At 45.6% G+C, this 16,733-nt stretch overlaps 1 protein-coding gene and 1 non-coding gene across 2 annotated transcripts; one reads left to right on the forward strand and one right to left on the reverse strand.

Moving 5' to 3' along the window:
- The first annotated feature begins 37 nt into the window (after window positions 1–37).
- On the forward strand, window positions 38–11,161 carry RIPPLY3 (ripply transcriptional repressor 3). Its single transcript, XM_003585709.5, has 4 exons — window positions 38–393; window positions 1,299–1,365; window positions 5,783–5,850; window positions 9,537–11,161. Exons 1-4 carry the CDS (start codon window positions 290–292, stop codon window positions 9,835–9,837), a joined length of 540 nt encoding a protein of 179 aa, XP_003585757.2. The 5' UTR covers window positions 38–289; the 3' UTR covers window positions 9,838–11,161.
- Window positions 11,162–14,835: 3,674 nt separating this feature from the next.
- On the reverse strand, window positions 14,836–14,942 carry LOC112448285 (U6 spliceosomal RNA). Its single transcript, XR_003036656.1, has one exon. It is a non-coding gene; the product is annotated as a U6 spliceosomal RNA (small nuclear RNA).
- Window positions 14,943–16,733: the final 1,791 nt, after the last annotated feature.

Below are 16,733 nucleotides of genomic sequence, written 5' to 3' on the forward strand. Positions count from 1 at the left end.
TGCCCCTGGCGACCCTCCCGGGGTTTCCTTTGTCCCCCGCCCCCACGCCCTTGCCCCCTGGGCGTCCCGAGTCCGCTCCTTGGCCTGGTCCCCCCGCCTCCCATGACCTTCGCTCGTCCCCTCCCGGAGTTTCTCCGGTGTGCACCCCACCCTCTCCCGGGTCTCCTTGTCCCCTCCCCGCCCCGCCCCCGTTTTTAAACCTGGCGCCGAGCGCGCGGGTCGGGGAGCGCCCTCGCCGGAGCGGTTAAAGGCGCGGCAGATCGCGGGCGCCGCGTCTTCCGAGGGCATCATGAGACCCGAGGCGGCGGCCGGAGCCCCGGAGGAGCGGGGACGCGTCTGTCACTGCGTCGGGGACGGTCCCCGGGGACCACCGGCGCCGCGCGGGCCCGAGAGGTGAGGGCGTCCCCGCGGCGCGTGGGTGCGGGCAAGGCAGGCAGGATGCTCCGGCCGCGCTGATCACGGGGTGACCAGGCGGAACCCTGGAGCCCGACGGCGACGCCCCGCAAGTTCCTAGGCGTGAGACGGGGACGCAGAATCTTCTCGGCTCCTGAGCTCCGTTCCCAACTGGGGAGGCCCCAGAGGCGGCCGGCAGTGGACCAAAGCTTCCGTTTCTAGATCTGGAACCCACCGAGCTGGCCGCTGAGCGAGCCCTGCGGGGGGCAGGGGGTGGGTCGCGTCCTGTTGACCGGCACATCCTTGGTGATATTCTTTGTTTGCCCCGTGCTTGGGGTTCAGCGTTCGCTGTTCCGGCGGTGCGGGGCGTGGGGTGGGGGATACCAGCCCCTTTTAAGGTAGTCAAGTTAAAATCAAATTAGCAGGGGAGGTGGAGAAGGGGCTGGTGGCCAGGCGGTCAGAGAGGAGAAACTCAGTCCCGCTTTTTTTGCCTGGTAAAACTCTGCAGACTGGTCTCTGGAGTCCTGATCTTTCAGTAGTCAGGGAGATGAGGTTGAAATGAATAGGCGACCAAGTAGCCAGCTACAGTGGGGAGAACGAACTGAAGAATCCAGCCAGGATGGGAGAGAAATTTCTCAACTAATGTGTATCAGATTTGGGAGTTCTCAAAGCCCGGTGAAGGCAGAGAACTGGAAATGTGGCAGGAGAAACACACACACACACACACACACACACACACACACACACAGCACAGGCTTAACGCACAGACTGAGAACTTGAAAGAACATTCTGGTGTGTCCAGTGACATTTAGGCAGACGTTAGAAATGATTAGAGTGATAACTCTTATGATCCAGCTTTAAAAGCAGAAAATGCTGTGGTTCACTCTTGGTCCCTGTCCTTCCAGCCAAACTCCATGGAGACCTTGGACCCTGACCCCTCAGGAAGCTGAGCCCACCAGAACTGGAAGTGAGGTAAGGTCAGTGTGTGGGCCTTGTAGATACCAACCGGTTGGCCAGAAAGCGGCACCATCTCTACAATGAAGGGACCAGGAGAGGCCTCCTCGGCCAGTCCCTCCCTGGGTCATCTAACGCAGAATTGCCTTGGGGTCTGGGAGTGGGCACCCTGCCGGTCAGGTGTTGATGGGGTCTGACTCAGACACGGATTGGCTCTGGCTTGCTTCTGTTTCTTGAAAAGCAATGCCATGATGGCAGAACTGTTTCAAGGACATCGTAAAAGGTTTCTTCCATATTGCGTTTTTCTTCCCCCTGGTAACACAGCAGGTAGTGGGGAGAGAAGGCCTTGGTCCCCCTCAAATTAGAGAAAAGATGAGCACAGGCTCAAAAGATTAGCACCAGTCTGGTGCCCTAGTGCAAATATGGGCAGAGCTCTGTCTGGAGGGCCCAGAAGGTGCAGTGAAGTCTCCACCTGCCATTTGACTCTTTCTGAAACTTTGGGCCCTGTCTGCAAGTGCTCCTAAGTCATGCTTTCTGAGCAAACACACTCCAGCTGAGGGCTTTGGAGGGCAAGATTAATCGCCACCACTATTCTTTTGTCTCCTGCATTGGTAACTAAAGTGCTTTATACTTACTGGAGTAATGACTTGCTTTCATAGAATTCACCTGTCCTTTGTCATATTTTAAAGTATAAATGGCTGACTTTTAAAGTGCCAGAATTAATCAGGCTAGGAAGGACCATTAGGTAACACTTATGGCAGAGTGTGCAGTTATTTCTAGTCTGATAAGAAACTCAGGTTCAGACTTCTCTGGCATTTTGATATTTAGATTCCTTCATTAAATTAGTCTGAATAATGGGAGTTTTAATTCAGTTACTATTTAAAGAGTGAAGCAAATCAAATCTATATTAAATGAATGCGGAATATAATTTTTTCTTGCCCCCAATTATTCTTACCTGCAATAACTAGATAATGGGAAGTAATTCCTTCTCTTGCATCCAAACTTAAGTTTGTAAGCATAAGATTTTAAAAAGTGCTTGGGAGAAAAAATTATCCAATTTTCTTTTAAATGAAAAATATGTGCAGTCTACCAGTTGTTTGCAAGAATAAAAAATACAGCACACTTTCCTAGTGTAAGGTAGTCCTGTTTTCTATTATGATGAGAAGGTCATTGGTGAGAAAAAAAATGAAGATTACTGGCAGAAAAATGTTAAGCTACAGCAGCTTTCTATGGATCATCCACAAGGCACATGGATTTTTTTGCGGGGGAGTGGGGTGGGGTGGGGTGGAGAGTGGGTGTTCGCAAGAGCTGTAGAGCTCAGCTGCCCGGCTCCCCACTGGCCAGCTGTTTGCAGGGTCCGATTGGCCGGACAGAGAGGTCAGTGGCGAACGACCCCCCATACCGCTCTGGGTTCCCGGGAGCCCCGGCCAGGTGAGCGCAAGCAGGAGAGGCGAGGGCCGGCTTCTTACTCAGCAGCGCCCCCTCCCGACAAAGAGGGAGAATTGTTCGGCTCCTGAGCTATGCTGTATGTTTCTTTTTTAAAAACTGTCTTTTAATTTATTTATTGGCCGCTCTGGGTCTTCGTTGCTTTGCGCAGTCTTTCTCTAGTTGAGGCTAGCGGGGACTACTTTTTGCTGTGGTGCACGGGCCTTCCCACTGAGGTGACTCCTTTCGTTGCAGAGCCCAGTTGTCTCGGTTAGTTGCATGCAATTCGTAGGCTCTAGAGCCGGGTAGTTTTGGCATAAGGGCTTAGTTGTTCTGCAGCATATGGGATCATCCCGGACCAGGGACTGAACGATACCCCCTGTCTTGCAAGGCGTATTCTTTTTTTTTTTTTTTTTTGCAAGGCGTATTCTTAACCACTGGAAGCCCTGTTTGTATTTCTTGAGAAATGTCATTGGCCTGGGACGTTAGGGGTGGGGGTGGAGGGGACTACTGCCTAGGGACCTGAACTGCAGGTCAGCGGACCAAAATTAGAATACAATCTGAAGTCAAGGGAAAGTCGCAAACCCCTGAGCAGGGCGGGGTCACTCTCCCCCATTTGATGTCCCTTTCCACTAAACAACAGCAATAATTACAAAAGAGCTTAGCGCAGACGTGACTTCCTGGAACCACCCCCCTCCCCCGACCTGCGTCGCACCCCCCCCCCCCCCCCCCCCCCCCCCCCCGCCAAACAGTGAACTTCATTATGGAACAGATTTTGTTCCAAAGACCCTCATTATTTCCCTTAGCTCAACATAGCATGTTATTAAAATAAGGCTGATAAAATGTCAAGGAGGCTTATGATTTCGGGTCTTCCTGTTAAGATTTTTGTTTTGTTTGTTTCCTGGTTTTTATTTGTTTTGTTTTAGCTGCGTGGTTTGAAGGGATCTTTGTTCCTCGACCAGGGATTTAACCTGAGCCCATGGACGCGAAAGCGTGGAGTCCTAACCTACCCAGGGAATAACCACGTTTAAGTTTTTAACTCAGTCTGAGTTATGTGCTCTGTATGGTGTAAGATAAGGGCCCAGTTTGCAGGTGGTTATTCAGTTTTCTCAACACCGTTTATTGAAAAGACTGTCCTTTGCCCGTTATATATTTTTGGGCCCCTTGTTATGAATTAATTGATGATAAATGCATGAATTTATTTCTGGGCTCTCTAATCTGTCCCGTTGATCTATGTGTCTGTATTTAAGCCAATAGCTTTTTGATACTGTTTTGACTACTGTTTTTTATTTTGATCGACTATTGTTTTGCTCATTATAGCTTTGTAATATACTAATAGTTTGAAACCAAGAAATGTGATGGTTCAAGCTTGTCATCCTTTCTTAAGATTGCTTTGGCTGTTCAGGGCCTGCACCGAGAGCAGTGTCTTACCTTTCAAATGCTATGCATGTCCTTGGGAACCTGTCTTCCTCTTCCCTTCTGGTTGGTGTTGCATGCATGCTAAGTTGCTTCATTTGTGTCTTGACTCTGTATGATCCTGTGGACTGGAGTCCACCAGGGTCCTCTGTTCAAGGGATTCTCCAGGCGAGAATACTGGAGGGGGTTGTCGTGCCTTCCTCCAGGGGATCTTGCTGATGCAGGGATCAAGCCCACGACTCTTATGTCTCATGCATTGGCAGGTGGGTTCTTTACCGCTAATGCCACCTGGAAAGCCCCTTGGTTGGTGTTACTTGAGTTCAAATCTCTGTCACCTCTTGCCAGAGACCTCCAAGCCCTTACCTCACCAATCTATGCTATTCGCTGCTTCCAGCAGCCACCGTGATCCTTAAAATACAGAGCTCATTGTTGAACCCCTAGCTCAGAAATCATTAATGGTCTTGAATTCTGTCTCCAGAATGAAACCTAGACTCAGTCATGTGTTTTCAAGGTGTTCAGTATCCAGATTCAACTTCCTGTTGAGCCCTTTTGCCAGGGCAGTTTCTCATTCATTTCACACTGGGCTCTACCTTTCCCTACCTATGCTGTCTATTTTCCTGACCCTCAGAATCGGATGCTCTGCTCCACCGTGGATGGGTGGATGGGCCCAGAACTGAATACCCAAGTGCTATTGATGTCTCTGCCAGGCTCCCAATGAGTCCTTTCCTGATCTCCCTCCTTGCTTAAAATAGTGAGCATCTTACTGCTTGATGCTTTTATAGTGTGTTTATTTGCCTCCATGTGTGTCTTTCCCCATTAGATTTTAAAATGTGTGAAGTGGGGGCCTGTGTCCAACTCATCTTTCCGTCTTGGGACCCCTCACAGTGCTGGGACATTGTGACAACTGTCAAAGGAAGGGGAGCTCATCAGTATTCTATTCAGTTGTTTAAATTGTCTCTAAAATTGGAACCGATCCTAACAAGTGCAGGCTGTGCACACATGGGTGCTCAGTCGTGTCTGACTCTTTGCAACCCCGTGGACTAGGCTCCCATGGGAGTTCCCACTAGGCTCCGTGGGATTTCCCAGGCAATCATACTGGAGTGAGTTGCCATTTCCTACACCTGGGATCGTCCCGAGCCAGGGATCACACCCTCATCTCTTGCATCTCAGGAACTGGAAGGCAGGTTCTTTACCACTGCAGCACCTGGGAAGGCCCAAGTGCAGGCTGCTGCTGCTGCTGCTGCTAAGTCGCTTCAGTCGTGTCCGACTCTGTGCGACCCCAGAGATGGCAGCCCACCAGGCTCCCCCATCCCTGAGATTCTCCAGGCAAGAACACTGCCATTTCCTTCTCCAGTGCATGAAAGTGAAAAGTGAAAGTGAAGTCGCTCAGTCGTGTCCGACTCTTGGCGACCCCATGGACTGCAGCCTACCAGGCTCCTCCGTCCATGGGATTTTCCAGGCAGGAGTACTGGAGTGGGGTGCCATCGCCTTCTCCGAAGTGCAGGCTACTTACATTTTATTTTTAAAGGCTTCAGGGTGCTCCTTTCAAAGGATTCTTGACTGTGTCTGTGTTTGTATGTGTCTGTCCTTGCAGCTTGAGCCTGCGGGTGATCAAGAAACCTTTGGATCGAAGGGGGCCTTTGGGTTTCAGCATCCTGTCAGGTAATATCTAACTTCACCATAGAAATATATCATTCCTTTTAATATAAGCTTCAGTACACTTTAGTGTCTTCAAGTGTATACATTTTCAAAAATTGAAAATAATTCAGTGTATTTCCCAACATTATTTGGTTATGATTACTCTAGGGAACTTCAAGAATATTCTGTTGGATATCTAGAATTTATTCATTTATTTATTCAGTGTTTCAGTTGCAAGTTGAAATTGGCGTCTTTTTTTTATATCTATACTTTAAAATATATATTTATTTATTTACTGGCTGTGCTGGATCTTAGTTGCAGCTTATGGGATTTAGTTTCCTGCCCGGGGATCGACCCGGGTCCCCTGCTTTGGGAGCTGGGAATCTTAGCTAGGAAAATCCCCTGTGTTGATACTTTTTGTCTATGTCTCTCATTATACATTTTTCCATGCGTTTAATTGCATGTGACTTGTATATGTATATATCTGCTTATTCACTTAGATATTTAGGTTCCTTTCTATTTTCTCCCAGGATATAAGTTAATATATTGCCTAGTGCAAAATAGACCTCCTAACTGTGGGCGTGGAGAAAACGAGGGGCTGGGTGGATGCTGTACTGTGGTTGAACCTCTGCCGTCTCAGTAGTTCTGTTGACAATGATCGGGACCATCACTGCTCTAAGCCTTTTAAGTTTCATTTTAGGCAAGTGGTTCGTTCTCAGCATTTCTGTTCCTCTGTGTGCCTCTCTCTATTTCTCTCAGCCTCTCTCTCTCCAGCTGTCATTTCCTTCATCAAAGTAAACCTAGCCTGTGCTGTCACCTCTCGGCAGAGTATTGTTACCCTGGTTAGCCTGGAATTAGAGGCATTAATAAAACCTAAAGCTGTGAAAAGAAGAGAAGTGAAAAGCAAAGGAGAAAAGGAAAGATATAAACATCTGAATGCAGAGTTCCAAAGAAGAGCAAGAAGAGATAAGAAAGCCTTCTTCAGCGATCAATGCAAAGAAATAGAGGAAAACAACAGAATGGGAAAGACTAGGGATCTCTTCAAGAAAATCAGAGATACCAAAGGAACATTTCATGCAAAGATGGGCTCGATAAAGGACAGAAATGGTATGGACCTAATAGAAGCAGAAGATATTAAGAAGAGATGGCAAGAATACACAGAAGAACTGTACAAAAAAGATCTTCACGACCCAGGTAATCACGATGGTGTGATCACTCACCTAGAGCCAGACATCCTGGAATGTGAAGTCAAGTGGGCCTTAGAAAGCATCAGTACGAACAAAGCTAGTGGAAGTGATGGAATTCCAGTGGAGCTATTCCAAATCCTGAAAGATGATGCTGTGAAAGTGCTGCACTCAATATGCCAGCAAATTTGGAAAACTCAGCAGTGGCCACAGGACTGGAAAAGGTCAGTTTTCATTCCAATCCCAAAGAAAGGCAATGCCAAAGAATGCTCAAACTACCGCACAATTGCACTCATCTCACTCGCTAGTAAAGTAATGCTCAAAATTCTCCAAGCCAGGCTTCAGCAATATGTGAACCGTGAACTTCCTGATTTTCAAGCTGGTTTTAGAAAAGGTAGAGGAACCAGAGATCAAATTGCCAACATCTGCTGGATCATGGAAAAAGCAAGAGAGTTCCAGAAAAACATCGATTTCTGCTTTATTGACTATGCCAAAGCCTTTGACTGTGTGGATCACAATAAACTGTGGAAAGTTCTGAAAGAGATGGGAATACCAGACCACCTGATCTGCCTCTTGAGAAATTTGTATGCAGATCAGGAAGCAACAGTTAGAACTGAACATGGAACAACAGACTGGTTCCAAATAGGAAAAGGAGTATGTCAAGGCTGTATATTGTCACCCTGTTTATTTAACTTATATGCAGAGTACATCATGAGAAACGCTGAACTGGAAGAAACACAAGCTGGAATCAAGATTGCAGGAAGAAATATCAATAACCTCAGATATGCAGATGACACCACCCTTATGGCAGAAAGTGAAGAGGAACTCAAAAGCCTCTTGATGAAAGTGAAAGTGGAGAGTGAAAAAATTGGCTTAAAGCTCAACATTCAGAAAACGAAGATCATGGCATCCGGTCCCATCACTTCATGGGAAATAGATGGGGAAACAGTGGAAACAGTGTCAGACTTTATTTTTCTGGGCTCCAAAATCACTACAGATGGTGACTGCAGCCATGAAATTAAAAGATGCTTACTCCTTGGAAGGAAAGTTATGACCAACCTAGATAGCATATTGAAAAGCAGAGACATTACTTTGCCAACAAAGGTCCGTCTAGTCAAGGCTATGGTTTTTCCTGTGGTCATGCATGGGTGTGAGAGTTGGACTGTGAAGAAGGCTGAGCACCGAAGAATTGATGCTTTTGAACTGTGGTGTTGGAGAAGACTCTTGAGAGTCCCTTGGACTGCAAGGAGATCCAACCAGTCCATTCTGAAGGAGATCAGCCCTGGGATTTCTTTGGAAGGAATGATGCTAAAGCTGAAACTCCAGTACCTTGGCCACCTCATGCGAAGAGTTGACTCATTGGAAAAGACTCTGATGCTGGGAGGGATTGGGGGCAAGAGGAGAAGGGGACGACAGAGGATGAGATGGCTGGATGGCATCACTGACTCGTTGGACGTGAGTCTGAATGATCTCCGGGAGTTGGTGATGGACAGGGAGGCCTGGCATGCTGCGATTCATGGGGTCGCAAAGAGTTGGACATGACTGAGTGACTGATCTGATCTGATCTGATTTGAAAGATAGTAACTGCTGGAGATGAAATTTCGAGCCCCTCAGACTGATCAAAGAGTGATTTGGGGATAAAGGACATTCTCCTGGTGTTTCACACCATAGTCTTCAGTTCTTGTAGAATCCCTGCAAGTGCAGTGCAGGTCGCTCAGTCGTGTCCGACTCTTTGCGACCCCGTGGACTATACAGTCCATGGAATTCTCCAGGCCAGAATACTGGAGTGGGTAGCCTCTCCCTTCTCCAGGGGATCTTCCCAACCCAGGGATGGAACCCAAGTCTCCCACATTGCAGGCAGATTCTTTACCAGCTGAGCCAGGCAGATTCTTTACCAACTGAGCTATCAGGGAAGCCCCAGAATCACTGAGGAAGCTTTAAAAATACTAATGTGGGGTGATTCCTCTGGGGATTCTGGAGAAAACTCAGTCATGTCTGACTCTTTGCGACCTCTCTCCATGGGATTTCCCAGGGAGGAATACTGGAGTGGGTTGCCATGCCTTTCTCCAGGGGATCTTCCCGACTCAGGGATTGAACCCAGGCCTCTCACTTTGCAGGCAGATTCTTTACCGTCCGAGCTACCAGGGAAGCCCCAAAAGAGCAGGTTTCGGGATTTTTGTTTGTTCCGGGTCTGGCAGCATGTGGGATTTTAGTTCCCCTACCAGGGATCCAAGCAGCGCCCCCCTGCAGTGGAAGCGCAGCCTTAACCACTGGCTGTCCCGGGGAGTCCTCGGTAGCTCATTTCTGACCTAGAATGGGGTTCATCACCAGGTGCCCCCACTTGCTCAGTTTTGTGTCCTGTGCGCAGAATAAAAAAAAAAAAACAAAAAACAATGCTGTCCACACTGAAGGCAAAATGAGAGAGGAAGATTGGGCGTTAGCTGCTTCTAAAGAAAAGGCTCCTCTCAGTGCGGTTGAAAACTGTCTTCAGGCTGACTAACGGTGTACTTGTTTCTTTAATCTCAGACTCTACTTGCCCATTTCTAAGCGTCAAGAGTATCTGCAGAGCTCCGGGGAGAAGGTGCTGGCCAGTTTCCCCGTGCAAGCCACCATCCACTTCTACAATGACGAGTCTGAGTCAGAGGAGGAGCTGGAGGAAGACACCCAGCTCTCCGCCCTGCAGCGCGAGGAGGTGGCAGATGGCTCAGAGAGGAAGGCCAGAGATGGGGCCGCAAACCCGGCGCGGCGGCCCGGGGGCCTCGATGGGAAGGGTCCACCCCCCGACGCTGACTCCCCCGAGGCCGCTGCCTGCCCCTCATGCGTGTGAGTCTGTCTCTCCTGCACCTGCCCACCTCGCACGTGCCCTGAGGACAGCCCTGCGGGACAGTTGCCCCAGGACACTTCACGTTTCCACTGGGCATACAAGGACTTGACTGCCTTTGGCCAGCACCCCGCTGGCCCCCAGGACTTGGCTTTTACTCATCCTCCTCCGAGTGATTCTTTGCATCTCATTCATAGCTTCGAGAGAGGATTCTAGATCCAAGATGTTTGCATTAATGCAGGTTGTTACCCGGTAGGGCCGGCCTTCAAAGCACACCCAGCAGTGTCACTGTGCCGATTAAATGACAAATCATTCCATATTGATTAGTACCCCACCCTTGCCTCTCACTTAACCTGAGACCCCTCATTTGGCTACGTCCACATTTGTAAACAAAGGTCCCAGCAGTCAAAGCTATGGTTTCTCTGGTAGTCATGTACAGATGTGAGAATTGGACCGTGAAGAAAATTGAGTGCCAAAGAATTGATGCTTTTGAACTCTGGTGCTGGAGAAGACTCTTGAGAGTCCCTTGGACTGCAAGGAGATCCAACCAGTCCATCCTAAAGGAAATCAGTCCTGAATATTCATTGGAAGGACTGATGCTGAAGTTGAAACTCCAATACTTTGGCCACCTGATGTGAAGAACTGACTCATTAGAAAAGACCCTGATGCTGGGAAAAGATTGAAGGCAGGAGGAGAAGGGGGTGACAGAGGATGAGATGGTTGGATGGCATCACCAACTCAATGGACATGAGTTTGGGCAAACTCTGGGAGATAGCGAAGGACAGGGAAGCCTAGGGTGCTAGAGTCCAGGGGGTTGCAGAGAGTCAGACATGACTGAGTGACTGAACAACAACAACCACTTTTATAAAAATGATTTATTTTTCAAGGTTGATGTGGTTGTTTAGGCATTCTGAAAAAAAAGTTTATGAAAAGCACATTAACACACTGAATAATTTCCATAAGAGTAACAAAAATAAAAGATCAGAATTTGGGGATGGGAGACCATTCTGGATAAAAATGTTTATGATTCTTGTCTAAGGGCTGTGTGTATGAACAGAAGAGCTTACTAGCTCTTCACTGGGGACTGCTTTGGGCTTTTTACTTAAATAACAAAACACTGTTTTCAATCGAAGTGCTTAATGTAATATTATTTTCAGGTTTTTATTTTTAATGACCAGATGAGTGTATTTGTCAAAGTTTTTTATGGAACTATTTTACATGTGATTGTCTTCCTAGTTTCTACCTGAAATAAATATTTTGAAAGACAAAATCATTGGATAATCACCTTCTCTTTGACATTTTACATTAAATCAGTGCCTGCTTTAAAGTTTTTAAGTTTGTCAGGATTTTTCTATGTTTAACTCTTCAATTTATATTTGTGTTTTTTAGGAATGCAGGAAAAGTATAAAAATGAAAGTAAAATGGCCTATAACCTCGATGCTCAAATAAGTCATTAATATTAAACAATAGGAGACACATGCAAATATTCTAACAATCCAAACAGTACTGAAAAATGTCTGCTGTAAAGTAAAAGTCACCTTCTCCTATCTTCCTCTTTCTCTGTCCAAAGGTAGCCAACATCTGGGTTTTTTGGGGTTTTTTTGCTCTTTCTCTTGAAAGAAATACTTAAAATTTTTCTTTAAAAATGTTTTTTTAATGTTTTTATTTTAGTTTTATTGTCTTACTTACTGTCTAAATAACCTTTTTCCAATCTTAACGATTCCTTTGGGCATTATTTGGTAGGCTTCCCTGGTGGCTCAGACAGTGAAGACTCTGCCCGCAATGTGAGAGACCCAGGTTCGGTTCCTGGTTCGAGAAGATCCCCTGGAGGAGGAAGTGGCAACCAGCTCCAGAATTCTTGCCTGGAAAATCCCTGGCGGGCTACAGTGCTTTAGGTCACAAGGAGTTGGACACAACTGAGCAACTCTCTCTCACACACACGGAGCTTATTTTAGAAAGGATTTAAGATGACTTTCTCTTTATCTAGTTAACTAGAAGTCTTACTCTTATTCTCCCTCCCTGTGATGTTTGGGATGCAGCTTAAGTCATCATGTTTGGCTTTGTGTTGCTTTTCTAATAAATCCATTTTACTGAGAAAAAAATCTGGCCCAATCACCTGTTTACCTTGAAGAAACCAAACCTAGCCCTCAGGGCACCAGAATTTTAAATGTGCCGCATGGTCAACTTTCCTTAAATTGCTTAGCATATGGCCAGCTGAGTGCAAATGTGGAAAATAAAGACCCTGTAGCCACGGCAGTAACGGTGTCACAGGCTCTGTGAGTGCATGAGGGTGTTTGTGATGCGGGAGATGGTGGCCTTGGGGCTCCTATGTTCTTGCTGGTGACTGTGGTTTGGCTCACAAAGGCTCAAACCTGAATGAGTTCCCCACTTTTGATCATGTGTCCCTAGCATTAAAAAAGCAGCTGAGGGGAGGGGAAAATAAATTAGGAGTTTGGAATTAACCTATACACACTAGTTCAGTCGTGTCTGACACTTTGGGACCCCATGGACTAGCCCGCCAGGCTCCTCTGTCCATGGGATTTCCAGGCCTATCGCCCACAGTCTCAATTTCCCTTCATTTACCAAAAAAAAAAAAAAAAAAAAATCCAATTGATGGTATTTTCTAAAATCTGCATTTCCCCTTCAGTTTATTTCCTGCAATAGCTTGCCTAATAATGATGCAGTTTGTAAATGACCATCTTTCTACCTTTCCTCTGGAATCTTACTAATCAAAGTACCCACCCCAGCAATGGTTACACTTGCCAGGTTTCCATAAAGTGTATTATTTTGAATAAGTAATTTATGCTTGAGGCCAACTACCCTGACACATCTCTCTTTTCATGGCTCACAGAAAGTAGCTCCGAATGAATCTTGCAAATACCACAAGCTGAAACATGCTGGAAACATTTTTGAACTCTCACCCAGCAGTACTGCAAACCTCCCACACTGAATAGTTTGTTGTAATCTGTGTTTCTCCAAATTTCTACCACATTTTCATTGAGTCTTCCAACCCGTCTGCTAACAAAAGAATGCATTTCATTTTGTTGCTGTATTGTTTTCTGTTTACTATGTTAACCAGTTTTAAATAGGAAGAAAAAGTATTATCCCAGTGGTGTGCTTCTTTTTGCACTTCTGTGTTAAAGTCTGTACTTAGTGGCTCTGTCGTGTCCGACTCTCTGTGACCCTGTGGACTGTAGCCCGCCAGGCTCCTCTGTCCATGAAATTCTCCAGGCAAGAATACTGGATTGGGTTGCCATTCCCGTCTCCAGGGATCTTCCCGACCCAGGGCTCAAACCCAGGTCTCCCGCATTGCCGGCAGATGCTTTACCGTCTGAGCCACCAAGGAAGCCCAAGATCTCTTAAACAAGAGATCACAAAACAATCTGCTAAACGTTTATCATTAAGTTTGATGAAATTTTGTAAAATACTAGATTGAGAATCTCATAGTCTTAAACATATGGTCATTATATCTAAGGTATAAAATATGCTTTGAGGTTCACTGATAATGTTAATTCAATTATTTTTTAATTGAGTATAATTGATGCTATGTTAGTTTGGGCGTACACCATAATCAGTTATTCTTCTTGAAAATTTCAATTGTTTTGCCATCTTTTCATCTAATCTTTCTACCTTGATAATGTAGAAGATGAGGTTATGATGAAGGTGTTTTTCAGCCTTGCTATTATCTTGTGGTTTGCTTGTACTTGCATTTCTTGTACTGTTTTCAATCCAATTTCTGGGGCAGAAATTGTTTTTTTATGTGTGTTATAACTCACATATTCTAAAATTTACCCTTTTAAAGTATACATCCCACTTTTAGTATATTTACAAAGTTCCACAACCATCTCCTCTAATTCCAGAATATTTTCATTATTCCCCAAAGAGAACCATTTCCATTGTCAGTCAGTCTCATTCCCCCCAACCCTTCCAGTCCCTGACACCTACTAAGCTACTTTCTGTCTCTCTGTATTTCTTTTTGTTATTATTGTTTTTTTTTTTAATTGGAGTCTAATTGATTTACAATGTTGTGTTAATTTCTGCTGTAGAGCAAAGTGAGTCAGTCACACATTTACATAAATCTACTCTTTTTTCCATTCTTTTCCCATATAGGTCATTATGGAGTACTGAGTAGAGTTCCCTGTGCTGTACGGAAGGTCCTTACTAGTCATCTGTTTTACACATAGCAGCGTATATATATATCGGAGAAGGCAATGGCAACCCACCCAGTACTCTTGCCTGGAAAATCCCATGGACGGAGGACCCTGGTAGGCTGCAGTCCATGGGGTCTAGAAGAGTCGACTCAACTGAGCGATGAGCGACTTCACTTTCACTTTTCACTTTCCTGCATTGGAGAAGGAAATGGCAACCCACTCCAGCGTTCTTGCCTGGAGAATCCCAGGGATGGCGGAGCCTGGTGGGCTGCTGTCTATGGGGTCGCACAGAGTCGGACACGACTGAAGCGACTTAGCAGCAGCAGCAGTGTGTATATATGGGGCTTCCCAGGTGTTGCTAGTGGTAAAGAACCCATCTGCCAATGCAGGAGACATCAGAGACGCAGGTTTGATTCCTAGGTTTAATTCCTTCTTCCCTGGAGGAAGGCATGACAACCCACTCCAGTATTCTTGCTTGGAGAATCCCATGGACAGAGGAGCCTGGTGGGCTGCAGTCCATAGTGTTGCAAAGAGCGACTGAGTGACTTAGCAGCAGCGGCAGTGTATATATGTCAATCCCAATCTCCCCATCCATCCTTTTTCTCCTCTCCCTCTGGCAACCACCAATTTGCTTTCTACTCTGTGACTCTATCTCTGTCCTGTAAATAAGTTCTTTTGTACCATTTAAAAAAATTCTACATATAAGTGACATCACATGTTTGTCTTTTTCTGCCTGACCTACTTAACTCAGCACGACAATCTCCAGATCCATCCTTGCTACTGCAAATAGCAGTATCTTATTCTTTTTCATGGCTGAGTAATATTCCATCGCACATATGCACCACATCCTTTTTAGAATGTGGAATGCTTCACAGATTCGCATGTCCTCCTTGCCCAGGGGCCGTGGTAATCTTTTCTGTATCATTCTGGTTTTAATATATGTGCTGCTGAAGCAAGCGCTCTCTGGATTTTTTTTCCTAAATATTTGATGCAAATGGGACCTTACACATGTGACCTTTTGTGGCCGGCTTCTTTCATTTAGCATAACGTTTACAAGAGTCATCATGTTGCAGCGTGTGTCGCTATTTGGCCGAATATTTCATTGTATGGATAGACCATGTTTTATTGACCTGATCATCAGCTGATGGACATTTTGTTGTTGCATTATTTCCCACGGATCCCTTGGCATCCTCCCCTGGGCTCTATGTACCCATGTACAAGCCCCTCACCTTGGTTATACTCTACTGGACTTTAATCCAGCTACTTTGGCTCAAGGAAAAAGCATTCTGAATAAGGAAATAAGCAAAACCTTTTTTGCAAATTTCTGCAGTTGGCCAAGCTCCCCCCATGCCAACTGCCCCCTCCCCTTTTCAGTATCTGATTCACATCACATGACTCACGGTGCATTTTCAGTACAACTGTCTTCATGCAGGGAGAACCAAATATTTGTTATCATGGAAAGCTACAAAGAACTAATATATGTACTATCAAAGCCCATAGGCCCAGGGGATTTACTTTTCAGGACTTGGTATTAAATTCTAGTGGAAAGTGAAAGTTAAGTCGCTCAGTCATGTCCGACTCTTTGCGACCCCGTGGACTGTAGCCCACCAGGCTCCTCCATCCATGGGATTCTCCAGGCAAGAGTACTGGAGTGGGTTGCCATTTCCTTCTCCAGGGGATCTTCCCGACCCAGGGACTGAACCCAGGTCTCCTGCATTAGAGGCAAACGCTTTAATCTCTGAGCCACCAGGGAAGCCCAAATCCTAAATGGGCTTCATACAAAAAAAAAATTGAAGACTTTATTTTAGGTAGATTTTAAATAGAGGCATAAAGCTGCTTTCTGAAATTATATAAAATATTTCATTTCTCTTTATATTCCAGAGGTCTATTTGATGAGCACAATTTTTTAGAGGCAATTTCATAGCAATTTTATTATGAGTATTATATTAATAAATAAAAGCATCCCTTCTTCCTTACCCCCCTCTTTTTTTTTTTTTTTTTGGCTCTGCTATGTGGCTCATAAGATCTTAGTTCCCCAACGAGATCCCCAGCCACCTCAGTGAAAGCACAGCATCCTAACCACTGGGATGCCAGGGAATTCCTTCCCTTCCCTTGATAAAAAAAAAAAAAAAATCAAGCTAACTTTTTAATGTAATTATTATTATTTTTTGCCAAGTGGGCATGCAGGATCTTAGTTCCTAGACCAGGGATCAAACCCGAATCCGCTGCAGTAGAAACATGAAGTTGAAATCACCAGGGAAGTCCCAGTGTAAACTTCCTATTGAAAATAATACTCCTTGGAAGGAAAGTTATGACGAACCTAGACAGCATATTAAAAAGCAGAGACGTTACTTTGTCAACAAAGGTTAGTCTGGTCAAGGCTATGGTTTTTCCAGTAGTCATGTATGGATGTGAGAGTTGGACTATAAAGAAAGCTGAGCACCGAAGAATTGATGCTTTTGAACTGTGGTGTTGGAGAAGACTCTTGAGAGTCCCTTGGACTGCAAGGAGATCCAACCAGTCCATCCTAAAGGAGATCAGTCCTGAATAGTCATCGGAAGGACTGATGCTGAAGCTGAAACTCCAATATTTTGGCCACTTGATTCGAAGAGCTGACTGATTTGAAAAGACCCTGATGTTGGGAAAGATTAAGGGCAGGAGGAGAAGGGAACAACAGAAGATGAGATGGTTGGATGGCATAACCGACTCAAAGGACATGGGTTTGGGTGGACTCCGGGAGTTGGTGATGGA

This window comes from Bos taurus, chromosome 1, assembly GCF_002263795.3.
Source record: "Bos taurus isolate L1 Dominette 01449 registration number 42190680 breed Hereford chromosome 1, ARS-UCD2.0, whole genome shotgun sequence".
NCBI lineage: Eukaryota > Metazoa > Chordata > Mammalia > Artiodactyla > Bovidae > Bos > Bos taurus.